General features: G+C 45.1%; 1 protein-coding gene across 1 annotated transcript in view; it reads right to left on the reverse strand.

Annotated features, from left to right (window-relative positions):
- GTF2B (general transcription factor IIB) overlaps positions 1-20,672 on the reverse strand; it is a 903,336-nt gene that overhangs the window by 546,845 nt on the left and 335,819 nt on the right. The window contains exon 3 of the mRNA XM_044085633.1: positions 18,305-18,438. Coding sequence (XP_043941568.1) covers positions 18,305-18,438 — 134 coding nt within the window. The remainder of the gene's footprint in view (positions 1-18,304; positions 18,439-20,672) is intronic.

The following is a 20,672-nucleotide window of genomic DNA, read 5'->3' on the forward strand; positions in this document are numbered from 1 at the left end:
ACATGGAGGTCAGACTGGATAAATGCAGAGGAATCCATTGAAACAGGAGTATGGGAAATCTCACTATCAGTTGTAGCCTTTCTGAAGGATTTTCAGAAGCCAGGTGTCTGGAGTTATCTGGTGCCACACAGAGATGTGAAGACCTAGATTTTGGGAGAGGTTTACTGTACTGCCAGGGTGGGGAGGAGGAAATATGGGATATATAGTCCATCTGCTTTTTTTTTTAGATTATATTTGGTTTTGGGAGAATTTTGTATTTTCTTCATCAAGGTAACACTAAAAGTACAGTTGTGTACACTTACCATAAATGTAGATGTTCGAGTGTATTCACTGTTGCAGTCATTACATTTAGATAATCCTGCTGGCAGGTTGCCCTCAGTCGGCCTGAATTCCAAAGTCTTGGGTCCTGCGTCGGCTGCTGTCGCCCCGTCCCTGACGTCAAGTCGTCAGGGGTATAAAAGAAGCAGCAAAGCCATTTTCTTTAGTTTTTCTTGCCTCAGATGTCAGGTGCCCCCTAAAAGAGTAGCCAAAATTTATATGTATATATAAAATTACATGCAGCAATATAAACTTTGCCTTCATCTACAAGCAAATACTCCACATAGGTTGCATAATCAGAGAAGGAAAGATAGGTTCCATCAGAAGAAAAGGGGGATGGCGGGTGGGTAACCTGGACTGCAACAGTGAATACACTCGAACATCTACATTTATGGCACGTGTACACAAAGTACAGTTTTGCACCTACCATAAATGTAGATGTCAGATAGATATGCAACTGCAGTCCTTACATATGGGTTTGTCCTGCCTCAGGCAGCCCTCGGTCGGCCGGATTCCAAAGTCTGGGTCCGGCGTCGGCTGATGTCGCCTCCTGCCCGACGTCAGAGTGGCTGGGGTATAAAAGCATCAGCCGACGCCATCTTCCTCAGTGTTTCTTGCCCCAGATGCCAGGTGCCCTCCAAGGAAGGCTAAATTTAGAACTGGATAAAATTTCCAGACATACACAATAGCAATAAACAGATACACCATAAAATATATCCCCAGCTAAGTATAAAAGTAGGGAAGTGGACCCAATACACAGAGGGGTAGGAGGGAGGGAAAACCTGACTGCAGTTGCATATCTATCGGACATCTACATTTATGGTAGGTACAAAACTGTACTATGTCCTTCAAGAATGCAACTGCAGTCCTTACATATGGGTTGAATACCATAGCCAAGCTGGGGGTGGTAGGCTCTAAGATAAGGATGGTGTAGCTAAAATGCCCTGCAGGACTGCCGAAGCAAAGCCTGCTCGGGATCTGGAATATAAAGGCAGGTTGTAGTGCTTGAAAATGTATGCACGGAGCTCCATGTAGCAGCTTCTAGAATGTCCTTTGTAGCCACCCTCTTAGGAAGGCTGTGGAGGTGGCTGTAGCTCTGGTGGAGTGTGGCCTGATATTGGCTGGCACACCCTTTCCATGGAAAGAATAACAGAATCTGATGCAATGTCCAATCCATTTTGAAATTGTTTGTTTGGAAATTGCCTTTCCTTGCACTCCAGGAGCGTATGCTACAAATAGTTGGTCAGACTTTCTGTTGGCATTTGTTCTGTCCAAGTAGTAGCGTAGTAGTCTGTGAGTGTCCAAAGTGTGCAGCAGCTTTTCCCCTTTATTTTGAGGATTGGGGAAGAAAGTAGGCAGGTGAATTGCTTGATTTAGAGACACCCTGGATATCACTTTTGGCATAAAAGAAGGATTGGTTCTTAAAGAAACCCTGTCCTGATGAAAAATGAGGAATGGAGGTACTGCCATGAGGGCCTGTATCTCCGAAACTCTTCTTGCTGAGGTAATTGCCAACAGGAAAACTGTTTTCCAGGAAAGAAATTGCAATTCTGAAGATGCTGCTGGTTCAAAAGGAGGAAGAGTTAATTTTTCCAACACGAAATTGAGGTCCCATGCAGGCACTGGTGGTTTTCTGGGAGGTTTGATATTCTTTATCCCTCTTAGAAATTGTCTTAGCAAAGGATGTGAAAACACAGGTGGATCAGTGTTGTATTTTGCTGAAATTGCTGAAGCGTGTATTTTTACGGAAGAATAGGAAAGTCCATTATGCAGCATGTCTGCCAAGTATTCCAATATCTGTGGGATGCTCATTACTGATGCATCCTGTCCCTTGTTGGTATTCCAGATGTTGAATCTCTTCCATTTGGCTGAATAAGTCTTTCTGGTGGAAGGTCTGTGTGCTTCCAATAATATCTGTTGAACTTCCTTGGAGAGAGATATGGGGAGAAATCATGGGACCCTCCAAGCTGTCAGCTGCAGAGTTTGCAGGTTGGGATGAACCATCCTGTAATTGTGCTGAGTCAAGAGTGGAGGCTATTGAGGCAGGGGCCATGGCTTGGTGCAAGTTATGCTCCTTAGTAATGGATACCAGTGCTGTCTTGGCCAATCTGGAGCTATTAAGATGCCTTTCGGTTGCTCTGCTTTGATCTTCAGTAACACCTTGGTCATTAATGGTAGAGGTGGGAATGCATAGATTGTTAGAGAGTTCCAGCTGAATGAGAGAGCATCTATTCTCCAGGCTTGTGGATGGTGTGACCTCGAGCAGAACTTTTTCAGATGATGATTGAGGTGGGAGGCAAAGAGATCTATGTCCGGCCTCCCCCATGCATGAGTTATTTGTTCAAAAATGTCTGGATGCAACATCCATTCGTGCGGATCCAGGATGTTTCTGCTTAGACTGTCCGTCAGAACATTTTCCCTGCCCGGAACAAACTGGGATTGCAGCTGTATGTTCAGTTTCAGGGACTTTTCCCAAAGAGTCATTGTTAGTCTGCAAAGGGGGTAAGAATGAGTACCTCCCTGCTTGTTTATGTACCACATAACCGTGGTGTTGTCTGTCTTTATTAGTAGATGACCTTGTTGAAGATATTTTCCGAAGGCCTCGATTGCATGCATTACTGCTAAGATCTCTTTTTGATTGATGTGTAGATGTACTTCCTGGGGAGTCCATTGCCCTTGAATACATCTGCCCTCCATGTGCACCCCCCATCCATGGTCTGGCTTGTTTGAGGTTTGTTGAAAGGCATACCTTTGTTCATAGGTTCATAGGTTCATACTAGGCTATCTGCCCGAGGGCATTTACAAGCCTAGCCCATCGTTTTGTGGCTTACGCCACCCCTTTAGTATGGGGAACTATACCCATTATTTTGCTGTGCCTCTGTCGAGCAGTGACACTGAGGTAATCCCTGGGGTATATCTGTGATCTCCCATCCATTGGTCAAGATTTCTCTTGAACAAGGCCAGCGAGGTGCTCTGCCTCACATGTACCGGGATTTTGTTCCACAGCATAGGGAGTCTTTGGGTGATGAATCTATCCCTCCAGCACGTCCTATTAATAGCCGTGTCAAGGTTTAAGTCTCCCACCCTTGTGGCTCTGATGGATCTAGATTGTTTGAGGTAAAGCATATTCATCAAGTCTGGGTTTGCCATGGCCTTGTATCTTAGGCAGAGGTCACCTCTGAGCAAGCTGGCGACTGAATAGAGCTGGAGTTCTTTCAGTCGGGCAGCATAGGACAGATTTTGAGACCCTTTATCCTTTTGGTGAGGAACTTTTGTGGCCTCTCCAGCTGCTGCAAGTGTCGGGTCAGATACATTCCGAATGGGGCATTGTACTCAATCATTGGTCTGATGAGTGATGAGTAAAGGAGACTATGACCTCCCTTGATCTAGATGAGAATCCTTCATGATAAGGTGGGCAATGTAGAAGGTCTTCCTAACTACTTTAGCTACATGGGTGTCGAATGACAGACTACTATCAACCTGGGTCCCCAGGTCCCTGATAACTTCTTCTGTGCTCAGTGGATTGCCACCTATTTGGTAGCTAGTAGTAACCTTGTTTTCCCGAAGGGTATGACTGCATTTTTGGCATTTAACTTTAGGCCGTGGCTCTGGCACCAGTTATCCGCTTCTGTGAGACCCTTCTGAAGGATATCTGTATCAGATGTGTTTTCTACTATGGCGCCCAGTTTGCAGTCATCTACAAACTTTGTCAGCCATAACCCTCCTGTGTTTGCTTGTACTTCGGAAAAGTAGATGCCAAACAAGAGTGGGCCCAGGACTGAGCCCTGTGGGACACCACTTGTGACAGGCTTTGAGTCTGACATGGCACCAGCAACTCTGACCCTGTGGGTTCTGTCACTCAGCCAGTTTGCAACCCATCTTGTGATGTATGGGTTGACATTTAAGCTGATGAGTTTTTCAATGATACCCGAGTGGGGTATTGTATCGAAGGCCTTAGCCAGATCGAGGTAGGCTGTATGGACTGCCCACCACAAAAATTACCTTTGTAGACATGGGATGAGTGGGATAATTGCTTCTAAGTTGTGGCTGTGTTGAGACCATAAACTTTTTAGGTACCATTGTAGTTTTCTCATGTGTAGTCTTGCCAGTGGAATCAGTAGAATGCAAGATGCCATGAAACCCAGGGCCTGCAGGATTTTCCTTGCAGTCATCTGGGTGAGCTTTGCTAGGCTTTTGAAGTAATGTGGTAATTGCTCTTACTTCTCTTCTGTGAGGTAAGCCATTTGTGATTCTGTGTCTAGTTTGGCTCCTAGAAAAATTATTTGTTGGGATGGCAGCAGTCTTGATTTTTGTAAGTTGACTGTGTATCCCAAAGCCTGTAGTAAGTGAATGACATAATTCAAGTTTTTTGTTAAGGCTTGCTTGCTGTCCGCTTGTATAAGGCAGTCGGTCCAGGTAAGGGTATATTTGTATCCCCTGGAGTCTGCCGTGTGCAATTACTGATGCCAGGCATTTCGTGAATACTCTGGGTGCAGTAGACAAGCCAAAAGGCAATGCTGAGAATTGATAATGCTTTGACCCTGCAAGAAATCTGAGGTATCTAATGCAACTGTGTCTGATTGGGACATGCAGGTATGTCTCCTTGAGGTCCAGAGTAACCAGCCAAGACCCCTTGCCCAGCATGGGAAGGAGTTGCTGTAGCGTCAGCATTTTGAATTTTGGTACAATGAGAAAAGTGTTTAGAGCGGACAAGTCCAGTATAGGTCTCCATTGCTTTTCTTTTCTTGGAACAAGGAACAGTCTTGAGTAAAATCCTTGGCCTTGTTCCTGAGGAGGAACCTTTTCTATTGCTTTGATTTGTCTCAGCTTTGAAACTTGTTCGAATGCCTCTGCCCTTTGATTTTGTGGCAGGTTTGGCATGCCTTGTCTTGTTGGTAAAGTATGGAAGTGGAACCTGTAGCCTTGGTCTATTATGTCCAGAATCCATTTGTCCTTTGTTAAAATGTGCCAATTTTTTGAAAATAAGGATAATTTTCCGCCTAAAGGTGCTTCTCTTTGAACCTTGGTCGGCGGTGTCAAAGTCAAGTCATTGTGATTGTCCCTGTGGAGCAGGGGAAGTCCCTGCGCCACCTCTCTGATTGGTTGGTTGCCATTGGCATCCCCTGTAGGAGCTTCTGTATTGCCCTCTTCCTCGGGCACGCCTGTTTTTTCCCCTTTGAAACTTGTCAGTGTCCGGAAAGGACCAGTTCTTAGAAGGCCAATTCCTGCTGAACCTGGGTGGCTGAACCTGGAGGAAATCCTTGACTGTTTGCACTGATTTAGCCTTTTCCTCAATTGATTTCAACACATCCTGAGCATTAGCACCAAATAGCTTGTGTTTTTCCAGAGGTGCATCTAGAAGCTTTGCTTTAACATGATCTGGTAATGCCTGTTCTTTCAACCATGCATGTCTACGTATGACGGCCCCTGTCATAGCTGCCCTACATGAAGCTTCCAATGCATCATAACCACACTGAAGAAAATGATTGCTAACCTGCTATGTATTATGGACCAAATCCTGCAAGGCCTTTCTATCTAAAGGCTCAGGAGAGGCTAACTTTTTCTGCAAATCATCCATCAAGAAATCCTGATACTGAAACATATGAAAAAGGCAATTAAGGGCCCTCATGGCAAGTGTGGTCGAGGTATAAACTTTTTTGCCCCACCTCTCCAGGGACCTAGCTTCCCTGTCTGAGGGCAAAGGATTTTTGGCCGTGGATGTGGCCACCCCTTTGGGCCCCTGGGAAATTGTTTCTAGATCAACAGAATGGGCCTTAAAGAAATGTTTGTGAGTTTCAGGAACCCTGTAGTATCTGTCCGGCTTGACAGGAGCAGGGGGGAGAGAATCAGGAGAAGCACTCGAATCTAAGTAAAGATCATCCAGTACATCTAACACTGGAGGGATAGCTAAAGGCCTGTGTTGGGGAAGCTTAAGGAAGGTACAAAGCCGTTTCCTGGAGTCGGAGAATTCCTGGCCTTGCCACTGAAAATGCTCTCTCAGAGTGGAGAATTTCCCCAAAAGAAATATCCTCAGGAGTAGAGGCAGAGGGAATAGATTCCTCCGCATCAGAATCCTTGTAGGCCTGGAAGGACTCTTCCTGGGTATCTGAGTGATCAGAGTCGCCAGAGGCTTCATCTGAAGAAAGGGTGTCTGTATGCTCAACCCTGGGCCTTTTGTCAGAAGGTGGCTGAGAACATTTGTCAGGATGGGCCTGGGAGCCTCTGATTAAAGAAATTAAATCTGCAGCTAAAGTCATGATTTGTTTATCAGTAGTGGGCTGAAGTAAAGCTTTAGGAGGGTGAGACTTAGCCTGGCTAGCAGCCTTAGCACGTGTGTAGGCCTTGATAGACAGACATAGGGGGCCTAGCTGCCCCACGTGCTGGAGTAACCTTGTCCACCGGTATGGTCTCAGGCAAATCTTGGGCTTCAGATTCTGGAGGAAAATCAACAACCGGCACCGGCGCAGGCTCCGGTGCCGGAGTGATCGGTAAAGTGGTGTCGTCGGTCCAGTGCGGTGGAACAACCGCCTCAGAAGAGACCGATGCACTCGCGGTAGTTTTTGGCGTGGTGTCGGTGGAAGTCGCGGGCCAAGAATGTCGGTCCCGGTCCTTCCATTTTTTGGAAATATGAGGTGTCGGTTGTTCCGACGGCATGGTATAAGAGTATTTATCGCCAAAAAAGTCTTCAGCAAACTCTGCCCGGCGCCTGAGTGTGCGCTTATTGAAGCGAGCACAGGCAGCACAGGCCGAGACGTCGTGGTCTGGGCCAAGGCAGGGGAGGCAGTAAGAATGGAAGTCCTTATGAGGTATTTGTTTACCACAAGATAAACAGTTATTAACTTTTTCAGTTTTTTCTGACATCGGCTGAGGCAAGAAAAAGATCCCCAACGGGGTACTTAGCTTTTTGATGACTTCGGATACGTAAAACACAGGAGCTGACCGACCGGCACTTGCGAACTGCTTCTGCTTCGGGCACCACGCGGCAAGAAAGACAGAGGAAGATGGCGTCGGCTGATGCTTTTATACCCCAGCCGCTCTGACGTCAGGGAGGAGGCGACATCAGCCGATGTCGGACCCAGACTTTGGAATCCGGCCGACCGAGGGCTGCCTGAGGCAGGACAACCCATATGTAAGGACTGCAGTTGCATTCTTGAAGGACATCTGTACTATGTTCTTCATGTTTCACTGTTGCAGTCATTACATTTGGGTAGAGTCCCAAAAGCTACGGTAGGGAGGCTGGTGCTAAACCGCATTAGAAGCGGCTATGAGACCCTGCAGAACTTCAGTGGCAAAGCCTGCCCTGGATTTAGAGTAGAGTGGCAGATGACAGTGCTTTGTAAAGGTGTGCACTGAACTCCAAGTAGCTGCTTCTAAAATGCCCTTGGTCGGTACGCCCCTGAGGAAGGCTGCTGAAGTGGCTGCAGCTCTGGTGGAATGTGGCCTAATGCCCTTAGGCACTGGCTTGCCATGGTGTAAGTAGCAGAAACAAATGCAATGTCCTATCCACTTTGAAATAGTTTGCTTTGAGATAGCCTTTCCTTGTGATCCTGCAGCATATGCCACTAGTAATTGCTCTGATGTCCTTCAAGAATGCAACTGCAGTCATAACATATGGGTTGTCCTGCCTCAGGCAGCCCTCGGTCGGCCGAATTCCAAAGTCTGGGTCCGGCGTCGGCTGGTGTCGCCTCCTCTCCGGCGTCAGAACGGCTGGAGTATAAAGGCATCGGCCGACGCCATCTTCTTCAGTCTTTCTTGCCGCGCAGTGCCCGAAGCAGAAGCAGTTCGCAAGTGCCGGTCGGTCAGCTCCTGTGTTTTCAGTACCGAAGACATCTAAAAGCTAAGTACCCGTTAGAACATTTTTTCTTGCCTCAGCCGATGTCAGAACAAATTGAGAAAGTTAATAATTGTTTGTCTTGTGGTAAACAAATATCTCATAAGGACTTCCATTCTTATTGCCTCCCTTGCCTGGGCCCAGACCACGACGTCTCGGCCTGTGCTGCCTGTGCTTGCTTTCTCAGGCGCCGGGCAGAATTTGCCGAAGACTTTTTCGGCGAATCCTTTGCTTATATCATGCCGTCGGAACAACCGACTACTCAATCTTCCAAAAAACAAAAGGACCAGGACCGACATCCTCGGCCCACTTCCTCCACCGATACTCCTCCTAAACCCTCAGCTAGTGCTTCGGTCCCTTCGGAAGCGGTAATTCAACCGCTCCAGGCAGACGACACAGCATTAACTTGTCCTTCGGTCTCAGAGTCTACACCGGTGCCGGTTGTTGACTTTCCTCCAGAAACCGAAGTTCTGGATCTACCCGACACCATTCCTGTAGACAAGGTTACTCCTGCACGTGGGGCAGCTAGGCCTCCTGTATCCATGTCCATCAAGGCCTTTGCACGTGCTAAGGCCGCCAGCCAGGTCAAGGCCCATCCTAAATCTACCGCTCAGGCCCCTTCTTCTGATAAACAGATCATGTCTCCTGCTGCAGATCTTATTTCTCTTATCAGGGGGTCTCAACCTCATCCTGACAGAGGTTCTCAGCCGCCTGCAGAGAAAAGGTCCAGAACTGAGCAGGCCGACAACCTCTCTTCGGATGAAGCCTCTGGGGATTCTGAGCCTTCAGATACCAAAGAAGAATCCTTCCAGGCCTATGAGGACTCTGATGCTGAGGAATCTATTCCCTCTGCCTCTCCTCCAGAGGATTTTTCGTTTGGTGAAGTCCTACACTCTATGAGGGAGCATTTTAAATGGCAGGGTCAGGAATTTTCAGATTCCAGGAAAAGGCTGCGTACCTTCCTCAAGCTACCCCAGCACAGACCTTTAGCTATCCCTCCTGTTATGGATGTCCTGGATGATGTTTTCTCAGACTCCAGTGCTAACCCTGATTCTCTCCCTCCTGCTCCTGTCAAGCCAGACAGATATTATAGGGTCCCTGACACCCACAAACATCTCTTTAAGGCCCATTCTGTGGATCTAGAAACCATTTCACAGGGCCCCAAGGGAGTGGCTACTTCCACAGCCAAGAATCCTCTGCCAGGGGATAGGGAAGCTAGGTCCCTGGAGAGATGGGGTAAAAAAGTTTATACCTCTACCACCCTGGCCATGAGGTCACTTAATTGCCTTTTTCACATGTTTCAGTACCAGGATTTTTTACTGGATGATTTACAGAAAAAACTAGCCGCTCCTGAGCCTACTGATAGAAAGGCACTGCAGGATATAGTACATAACACTCAGCAGGTTAGCAATCGTTTTCTTCAGTGCGGTTATGATGCATTGGAGGCTTCATGTAGGGCAGCTACGACTGGGGCTGTTATACGTAGACATGCTTGGTTAAAAGAACAGCCACTGCCGGACTATGTTAAAGTAAAGTTACTTGATGCACCTCTGGAAAAACAGAAGCTTTTTGGTGCCAATGCACAAGATGTGTTGAAATCTATTGAGGAAAAAGCTAAATCAGTACAGACAGTCAAAGAGTTCCTCCCGGTTCAGCCTCCCAGATTCAGCAGGAATTGGCCTTCAAAAAATTGGTCCTTTCCGGACACTGGCAAGTTTCAAAGGGGAAAAAACAGGCGTGCCCGAGGTAGAGGGCAATACCGAGGCTCCTACAGGGGACGCCAATGGCAACCACCAAATCAAAGAAGTGGCGCAGGCAGTCCAGCTACACCACAAGGACAACCACAATGACTTGACTTTCATACCGCCCACAAAGGCTCAAAGAGAAGCACCTTTGGGTGGAAAATTATCCTTATTCTCAAAAAACTGGCATATCTTAACCAAGGACAACTGGATTCTGGATTTAATAGACAAAGGCTACAGATTCCACTTCCATACTTTACCAAAAAGACAAGGCATGCCAAACCTGCCACTTCATCAAAGGGCAGAAGCACTCATTCAAGTTTCAAAGCTGTTAAATATAAAAGCAATAGAAAAGGGCCCTCCACAGGAACTAGGCCAGGGATTTTATTCAAGACTGTTCCTTGTTCCAAGAAAGGAAAACAAATGGAGACCTATACTGGACTTGTCTACTCTAAATACTTATCTCATTGTGCCAAAGTTCAAAATGCTGACGTTGCAGCAACTCCTTCCCATGCTGGGCAAGGGGTCTTGGCTGGTCACTCTGGACCTCAAGGAGGCATACCTGCATGTCCCAATCAGACAAAGCTGCAGAAGGTTCCTCAGATTTCTTGCAAGGACAGAGCATTATCAATTCTCAGCATTGCCGTTTGGCTTATCTACTGCGCCCAGAGTGTTCACGAAATGCCTGGCATCAGTAGTGACACACTGCAGACTCCAGGGGATTCAAATATACCCTTACCTGGACGACTGCCTCATACAAGCAGACAACAAGCAAACACTGATAGCAAACTTGGACTATGTCATTCAATTACTGCAGGCCTTGGGATACACAGTCAACATTCAAGACTTCTGCCATCCCAACAGATCATTTTCCTAGGAGCCAAACTGGAGACAAAAACACAGATGGCTTATCTCACAGAGGAAAAACAACAGCAGTTACCAGAATACTTCAAAGGCCTAGCAAAGCTCTCCCAGCTGACTGCAAGGAAAATCCTACAGGCCCTGGGGTTCATGGCATCTTGCATTCTTCTGATACCTTTGGCAAGACTTCATATGAGAAAGCTGCAATGGTATTTAAAAAGCTTATGGTCCCAACACAGCCAAAGCCTAGAGGACGTAATCCCACTCATTCCATGTCTGCAAAGAGAATTTTTGTGGTGGGCTCAAGCAAGTCAGTTAAACAAAGGCATGTCTTTCAACAAACCTCAAACAGGTCAAATGATTACAACAGACGCCTCAGACCATGGATGGGGGGCGCACATGGCGGGCAGATGCATTCAAGGTCAATGGACACCAAGGGAAAGGCATCTGCACATAAACCAAAAAGAGATGTTGGCAGTGATACATGCAATAGAGACCTTTGAAAAATCACTTCAACAAGGACATTTACTAATAAGGACGGACAACACCACGGTTATGTGGTATATAAACAAACAGGGAGGCACTCATTCTTATCCCTCTGCAGGCTAACAATGATTCTCTGGGAAAAATCCCTAAGTCTGAACATACATCTACAATCCCAGTTTGTGCCAGGCAAGAACAATGTACTGGCGGACAAGCTGAGCAGAAATTTCTCGGATCCACACGAATGGATGCTGCATCCTTACATTTTCTCACAAATAATAAGGACATGGGGAAGACCGGCCATAGATCTCTTTGCTTCCCACATGAATCATCACTTGGAAAAGTTCTGTACAAGGACTCACCATCCTCTAGCCTGGAAAACGGATGCTCTCTCCTTCAGCTGGAAGTCCCTAACAATTTATGCATTCCCTCTACCACTGCTGACCAAGGTGATACTGAAGATCAAAGCAGAACAACCAACAGGCATTTTGATAGCTCCAGACTGGCCAAGACAGCACTGGTACCCATTTCTGTTGAGCATAACTCGGACCAAACTTTGGCCTCTGCCCCTATGGCCTCTGCTTCTAAAACAACACAATTACAGAACGGTTCATCAAAACCTGAAAACATTGCATCTGACAGCCTGGAGGTTATCAAAACTCCTTCCGATATCTCCCTTTCCAAAAAAGTTCAAGAGATCTTACTGGAAGCACGCAGACCTTCCACGAGAAAAACCTATTCAGCCAAGTGGAAGAGATTCATCATCTGGAATGCTAACGGGGGTCAGGATACAACAGTAGTGAGTATACCTCAGATACTGGAATACTTGGCAGAGATGTTTCATTCTGGTCTCTCATATTCTTCCATAAAGATTCATGCCTCAGCAATCTCAGCAAAATACAATTGTGATCCACCTTTGTTTTCACATCCTTTGCTAAGACAGTTCCCTAAGGGGGATAAAGAATATCAAACCTCCCAGGAAACCGCCATTACCTGCATGGGACCTCAACTTCGTCTTAGAAAAATTAACTCTTCCTCCCTTTGAACCAGCAGCAACTTCAGAAATGCAATTTCTCTCATGGAAAACGGTGTTCCTATTGGCAATCACATCAGCAAGAAGAGTCTCGGAGATACAGGCACTCATGGCAGTACCTCCTTTTCTCATTTTTCATCAGGACAGAGTCTCTCTAAGAACCAATCCTTCTTTCATGCCAAAAGTAATTTCCAGGGTGTCTCTAAATCAGGCCATTCACCTGCCTACTTTCTTCCCCAATCCTCAAAACAGGGGGGAAGCACTGTTGCATACTTTGGACATACACAGGCAACTACGCTACTACTTGGACAGAACTAAGGCCACCAGAAAGTCTGACCAACTGTTTGTAGCCTATGCTGCTGGAGTACAAGGAATAGCAATCTCCAAACGGATTGGACACTCATCAGATTCTGCTACTCTTTTCATGGAAAAGGTGTGCCAGCCAATATTAGGCCACACACCACCAGAGCTATAGCCACATCCACAGCTTTCCTAAGAGGAGTGGCTACAAAGGACATTCTAGACTGAGGCTGCTACATGGAGTTCCATGCATACATTTACCAAGCACTACAACCTGCCTTTATACTCCAGATCCCGAGCAGGCTTTGCTTCGGCAGTCCTGCAGGGCATTTTAACTACACCATCTCTTTCTTAGTTCCAACCACCCCCAGCTTGGCTATGGTATTCAACCCATATGTTATGACTGCAGTTGCATTCTTGAAGGACATAGTACAGTTTTGTACCTACCATAAATGTAGATGTCCGATAGATATGCAACTGCAGTCGGATTCTCCCACCCTCCTACCCCTCTGCAACCTTCTTTATGGGTCCACTACTCCTATTCCTATTAGCTGGGGGTATCTCTATGGTGTATCTGTTTATTACCGTTGTGCATGTCTGGAATTCTTTATCCATTCACCAAATTTAGCCTTCCTAGGAGGGCACCTGGCATCTGGGGCAAGAAACACTGAAGAAGATGGCGTCGGCCGATGCCTTTATACTCCAGCCGTTCTGACATCGGAGAGGAGGCGACACCAGCCGACGCCGGACCCAGACTTTGGAATTCGGCCGACCGAGGGCTGCCTGAGGCAGGACAACCCATATGTTATGACTGCAGTTGCATATCTATCGGACATCTACATTTATGGTAGGTACAAAACTGTACTTTTTCCTGAAAGCTTTGGTTCTGTCCAAGCAGCATCTAAGCTGTCTGTGTACGTCCAAAGAATGCAGAATTCTCTCCCCCTTGTTCTGTGGATTTGGATAAAAAAGTTGGCAGATGAATGGTTTGGTTAAGAGCCACACTGGACACCACTTTAGGCGTAAATGTTGGGTTTGTCCTCAGGGAGACCCTGTCTGGATAAAAAATGATAAAAGGTGCCACAGCCATGAGTTCCTGGAGCTCTGAAACTCGTCTTGCAGAAGTTATTGCTAGGAGCAGAGCTGTTTTCCAAGATAAAAACTTTATATCAGCAGTAGCAGCTGGCTCAAAAGGAGGCAGGGTGAGTTTTTCCAAGACATAGTTGAGGTCCCATGCAGGCATTGGTGATCTCTTTGGAGGCCTTAAATGTTTGGCTCCTCTGAGGTACTGTTTTATTAAGGGATGAGAAAAGATTGGTGGCTCTGCATTGTAATGAGCCGAAATGGCAAAGGCATGAATTTTAATAGATGAGAAAGATAGGCCTTTGTCCAGCATCTCAGTTAAGTATTGCAAAATCTGAGGAATATTTGGCACAGCTTTATCTGTTCCTTGTGCCTGGTTCCAAGCACAGAATCTCTTCCATTTTCCAGCATAAGATTTTCCAGTACTAGGCCTTCTGGCTTCCAAGATGACATCCATCGCAGCTTTACTGAGAGGTGTGTTTTGTATGAATACATTATCCTCCATGCTGTCAGGTTTAAAGTCCTGATTGGCTGTGCAGGATCTGATTGTTTTGCTGGGACAGTAGATGAGGTGCTAGAGGTAAGGTCCAAGCTGGGCATTGAGACAAGCTCCTTAGTATTGGGTACCAGTACTGGCGGGGCCAGTCTTGGGCAATCAGTATCATCTTTGGCTTCTCCTGTCTGACCTTTAGGAGTACCTTGGGGAGGAGAGGCAGAGGGGGAAAGGCATATACTGATAGGTTTCTCCAGCTGAAAGATAGGGCGCCCACTATCCATGCTTGTCTGTGATAAGTTCTTGTGCAGAATCTTTTTAGTTGGTAGTTGTGAGGGGAGGCAAATAGATCTATGTCCGGCCATCCCCATTTGCTTGTTATCATGCTGAAGATTTGTGGATCCAGCTGTCACTCATGGGGATCCATGAGGTTTCTGCTTAGTTCGTCTGCCAGAGTATTTTTCCTTCCTGGCAGGAATTGTGCCTGCAGATGTTCTTGGCAAGTCAATGCTGTGTCCCACAAAGTCATGGCTAGTCTGCAAAGGGGGTAAGAATGTGTGCCCCCCTGCTTGTTTATATACCACATGACCGTGGTGTTGTCTGTCTTTATCAATAGTTGTCCTGGATGAAGTAGGTCCTTGAAGGCTGTCAGGGCATTTTGAATGGCTAGCATCTCTTTTTGATTGCTATGTAGATGCATTTGGTTTGAGGTCCATGTGCCCTGAATGCATCTTCCTGCCACGTGGGCCCCCCCAGGCATAATCTGAAGCATCTGTTAGTGTCTGCCTGGCTGGGGGTAATGTGAATGGCTGTCCCTTGTTTTGGTGACAAGCCTTTGCCCACCATCGAAACTCCTGTTACAGGCAGGGAATGAGAGCAATCATAGTTTCAGGCTGTGGCAACGTTGAGTCCAAACACTTTTTAGGTACCATTGAAGTTCCCTCATATGCAGTCTTGCATATGGTATTAGTAGGATGCAGGATGCCATGAAAGCCAAAGCCTGCAGAATTTTTCTTGCAGATAACTGGGCCTTTGTTGCTAACATTTTGAAATAGGTAGTCAGTTGCCTTTGTCTGGCGTGAGAAGCCATCTGGGCAGTCGTATTTAGGCTTGCACCCAGGAATATTATCTCTTGAGAGGGTACTAGTTTTGATTTCTTTTCATTGACTGTGTACCCTAGGCATGTTAGAAGTCTTTTCACAAATGCCAGATGCTGTAGTAGAATGTCCTTGTTCTCTGCATGAATTAGATAGTCGTCCAAGTAAGGATATATTTGTATTCCTCTGTCTACAAAATGCAATTACTGGTGCCAGGCACTTTGTAAAGACCTTGGGCGCAGTAGATAAGCCAAAGGGCAGTGCAGAGAATTGGTAATGCATTGAGCCAGCCTTGAATCTGAGGTATCTTCTGCATATTTGTCTGATTGGGACATGCAGGTATGCCTCTTTTAGGTCTAAAGTCACAAGCCAAGCGTTCTTGCCCAGCATGGGCAGAAGCTGCTGCAAAGTCAACATTCTGAATTTTGGTATATCCAGGAATGTGTTCAGAATAGATAGGTCCAGTATTGGCCTCCAGGCCTTGTCCTTTCTGGGTACCAAGAACAGTTGAGTAAAATCCTTGTCCCCGCTCTTGCTCTGGCACTAGTTGAATGGCCCCCATGTCCATGAGGGATGAGACTTGTTTTTGTGCCTCTGCCCATTGATTTTTTGGCAGATCTGGCCAGCCGTTTGCCTTTGGCAGTGTATGGAAATGGAACCTGTAAGCCTTGTGACACAATATTTAGAATCCATTTGTCCTGGGTTATAATGTGCCAATTTTGAGAAAAAAGTGCTACTTTTCCCCCTAAAGATGCTGCCAAGAAATAAGTGCTGGGTGCAGGCAGGGGGAAGTCATTGGGACTGTTTCCTGTAAGGTTGCGATTTGTCTTCTCCACTTTTGGAGGTAGAAGCACCCCATTGTTTTGACCTGTATGAACCTTGAGCCTGGGATCTGCCTCTAGGGCGTCTGGATCTGCCCCTTTGAGGTCTGTCTGACACAGGAAAGGACTAATTCTTTGTAGGCCAGTGTCTACTAAACCTAGGTGGCTGTACTTGTAAAAAAAAAATATTTGACAGTTTGCATTGATTTAGCTTTGTCCTCCATTTTCTTTAACACCTCTTCTGCCTTAACACCAAAGTATCATGCTGTAAAGGTGCATCTAATAATTTAACTTTGACATGATCAGGCAGATTTTGTTCCTTTAATCAAGCATGCCTCCTAATTATAGAACCCGTACCTGCGGCCCTGCAGGAGGCCTCCAGAGAATCAAACCCACATTGCAAAGTATGTTTTCCAACTTGTTCAGCTGCATGCAATAAATCCTGCATTTCCTTGTTTTCTGCACATTCAGAATTTGATAACATTTTCTGTTTATGCAATGCCATGACATGTTGCTGATATTTAAGCATATGAAACTGACAGTTTAAGGCCCTTATAGCCAAGGTAGCAGATGTGTAAACATTTTTTCCCCATCTATCCAATGCCCTTGAATCTCTGTCAGAGGGGGTAGAGATTTTTTGCAGCAGAAGCCTCAACCCCTTTAGGACCCTGTGAAATAGTTTCTGGGTCTGCAGCAGAGTTTTTGAAAAGGAATTTATGAGAGTCAGGAACCCTGTAATACCAGTCAGGCTTAACAGGAGCAGGAGGTAAGGAGTCAGGGGTCAGACTAGACTCTGACAACACATCTACAATGTCTAACACAGGTGGAATGGCTAGAGGCCTGTGTTGAGGCAGTAAGAGGAAGTCCTGGAACCTCTTTTTAGATTCTGAAAAATCTGGGCTCTCCCAGTGGAAGTGCTCCCTCATGGTATGTAAGGTTTCCCCAAAAGAAAAGTCCCTCTGGAGGTGAAGCTGAAGGAAGAGATTCTTCAGCATCAGAATACTCATAGGGGGAATAGAATATTCCTGGTCAGAAGAGGAATTAGAAGAAATAGAAATCTGACCTGAAGATTCATAGTCTGTCTCTTGCCTAGGCCTCTTATCAGGCGGGTGATGGTAACCCCTGATCAAGGTAATCAAGTCTTTCGGCCATTTTGAGTATCTGTTTTTTGGGCATGGAGGCCTGTCCACATGGCTCTTGAGTTTGTTTCTTTGTCTTTGAAGGTGCTTTACTCTTTGCCTTTAAAGCTGAAGGTTTAATGTATAGATGTTTAGGTCTGAATACACCCTCAGAAGCCGGTGCCTGCTCAGCAGCTCTGGACCCATCTGAAGGAATAATGTCCGAGGCTCCAATACCTTGAGTTTCCAGTGGCATAGCTGACTCCATGGGGGAGTCGGTAGCAGTCTGCAACTCTAAAGTAGCGGGCGTCAGGGGCTGCGAAAGCGCATCACTGAGAACCGAACTGGCTTAGGAGAAGCTTTGTCGTCAGTTTTGGGCCTCGGTTGTCTATCTTTTTCTTTGCGATCAGATGACATTTCTGGAAAATTAAACTTGCGTCCAAAATAGTTTAATGCAAAATCATACCGATGCTTAATAGTGCATTGGTTAAATCTAGCACAAAACTGACAACCTGAAGCGTTACGGTGAGGGCCTAGGCAAGGAATACAGTCAGAATGAAAGTCCTTATGAGGTATTTGCTTTCCACAAGAAATGCAATTAACTTTTTCTGACATCTGTCTGGAGCAAGAAAAAAGTTTCCCCAATGGGGTACTTAGTTTTAATGAAGACTTTGGATCTAAAATTCGAACACGATAATCTCAGGAGTCGGCCAACTGGCACTTGCGAAGTGCTTCTGCTTCGGGCACTGCGCGGCAAGAAGGACTGAAGAAAATGGCGTTGGCTGCTTCTTTTATACCCCTGACGACCTGACGTCAGGGAAGGGGAGACGGCAGCAGACACAGGACCCAAGACTTTGGAATTCAGGCCGACTGAGGGCAACCTGCCAGCAGGATTACCCAAATGTAAAGACTGCAACAGTGAAACACGAAGAACATCAGGAAATCCCCTTACTTTTGATAGCAAACAACAAATGTAAATATGTGTTGAAATATAAAAAATGATGTAACAAATTAAAATTTCCCTTTGAAGTACAGATATCTAAAAATCAAGCACACATTTCTTCCAAAAATGAACACAACTTTGGAACTTGCTGAGGTAGTAAAATGAACAAGTACTATTTTACCTTGCCAATCATAGTGGTCAAATCTCCACCATTCAAGAGTGGATTCTGGGCATCACCAACACGAGATGGGTCTTTTGCTGCTTTATCATTGCTAAACGTCCTCCATTCAGAGCCAACATCTATGACCCGGTCACCTTTGGAAAAAATTGGCATTCATTAATACAATACTGAAAAATATCTTTTTCCTAAGCAGGTCCATAACTTGGTATATCTTGTCACATTCACTAATGCTTGAGTACTGCTCGCAATGTCTTCTCCTGTCAGTGAGAAGCCAAAGCAATCAGTCACTCTCATTGGTTTATGCAATGCCTCAAGGCAAACATACCAAAAATAAAAATATCTATGCATAAATTCCAAATGGGTAAAAAATGTTAGGCTATCCAGCAGCAGGCACCCCATTACATGATCCAAGTTAAATGCACTGCAGAATTTCCAAATGCTATCTAAACTAAATAATTAAGACAAACATCAAATAGACTAAGACAAAGCAGTTTAATCTGAGAGTATGGCACAGAAGCCCCAAACTATGAGATGCTAGCAAGTTTGTCACAGTCCTGGCTTTGATGCCCTCATTCTCCACTTGACTAGGATAACAGACTGAGCAAATCACTTAAAATTGCTCAATGGTCACCCTGAAAGAAGCACTTGTATCTCATGTGCCTTTTTGTGGAAGCAAAAATTAATGAATACACAGCAAGGATCACATGATGTTTCACCCAATTTGAAAAATACACATTTAGAAACGTACTAATTTGTCTATGTTGACCAGGAAAGTCTGAGTGGACAAAGGCTCCAGCTAATACATTTAAGACAATTAATGACAATTTCTTTTTTATTATATGTGATGTTAAATTCCAAGTACAAGACATTTAGTATGCAAACAGTTCATGTGCAATATATGTGACAAGCATGTCAGGATTCAGAGGATTCATAAGGCACAGAGAAGGGTTACAGTACAGATGTTAGAAATTGATAAAAATGAGGTATGGATGATGAAACAGTCACACAGAAATATCTTTAACCATACAAAAAGTTAGCAAAAAAGTGTACATCACTGCAAGTCTTGCTGGGAACCATAAAACAGTATTTTGGTTCTTAAAATTAGAAATATTGGCTTGCTTTCCTTTTTCAACCTCCAGAAGGTTGTATGTGTGCATGGGGGGGGGGGGGGGCGACAAAACACCCTCTAAGCAAAACAGAACTTTAGCAATTGTAGTATTTCAACAGCCTTACTTAACTAGTAACAGAAAAAAATCTTTATAACTTTATAACATTTAAACCTACTCCAAGGTAACAATTCAAGAATCCATTCAATATGGAAAAAAAAATTCATACTTTGCTTCAACACTGCAACCGTGTCACTGAAGACTTATGAGTACTTAAATAAAGATGCTTTAGCACAAAGTGTGCTAAATAAACTCAGCAATAAACACTTGCAGTGAAGCTGGTGATGTAATTTAAGACAAGAATAACAAATAACTACAATCAAAACGTTTCTAAACAAGCCAAGCAGCTATCTAAAACAAAGTCCATCTGTGTATGTAAACTTCCCATAAGAGTAGATATTTGTATAACTGCTGCAGTAGATTACAGCTTTTTGGGACATAACTTGCCAACGATCAGATGTCCAGCCAGTATATGAATGCTTCTGAACACCCCCCAAAAGCACTGTTCACCAAAGGACAACAGAGGATGTGCTGGTACAAATACAGACATACAGGCACCAAAATTCAGAGCTTTCTTGGCTCTCAGAAAAAGGGAAGCTGAGGTATAGAAATAACCAAAGCAGGTCATAATTTTGTATATTTATGTGCTAGGAGAAAAAGGTAGACAAAGGTAAATGGAATCCCCACACTGGCCAAAAACTCTCTAGCAAAAAGGATAGGAGAAAAAATTAGGAGGGAGGGTTGCAGTACTGCACACCAGTGATCTTTTGGAACATCTACTGTTACGGTAAGTTTACTTATACAACCACTGTTGTGGTAGCATAAGGCTTTTATAGGATGATTGCCAAAGTTCGTATCACCAGGAAGGAGAAATAATCAGAAACCGGGAGCCCTTGGAGGGCAGAAAAAGCAAATTCTGATCTTGCCTTGGAGAAAGAATCAATCTTGTAATGTTTAGTGAAGGTGTACATAAGTATCTGCCTCTACAAGAGTTCTAGAGTCTATCCAGTCCTCAAAATGCTGTATAAACAGCCAGAGCTCTGGTTGAGTAAGCTTTGACCTTATGAGGATCGGCCTTAGAATGTAGTAACAATGAACTGAATGGGACAGACATTTAGAAATGGTCCATTTTGACACTGGTTGATCTTTTTCCCCATCAAAAGAAAAACAGCTTGTCAGAAGCTTTTGTTCTGTCAATATAG

This window comes from Protopterus annectens, chromosome 10.part0, assembly GCF_019279795.1.
Source record: "Protopterus annectens isolate FY-2018-M chromosome 10.part0, PAN1.0, whole genome shotgun sequence".
NCBI lineage: Eukaryota > Metazoa > Chordata > Ceratodontiformes > Protopteridae > Protopterus > Protopterus annectens.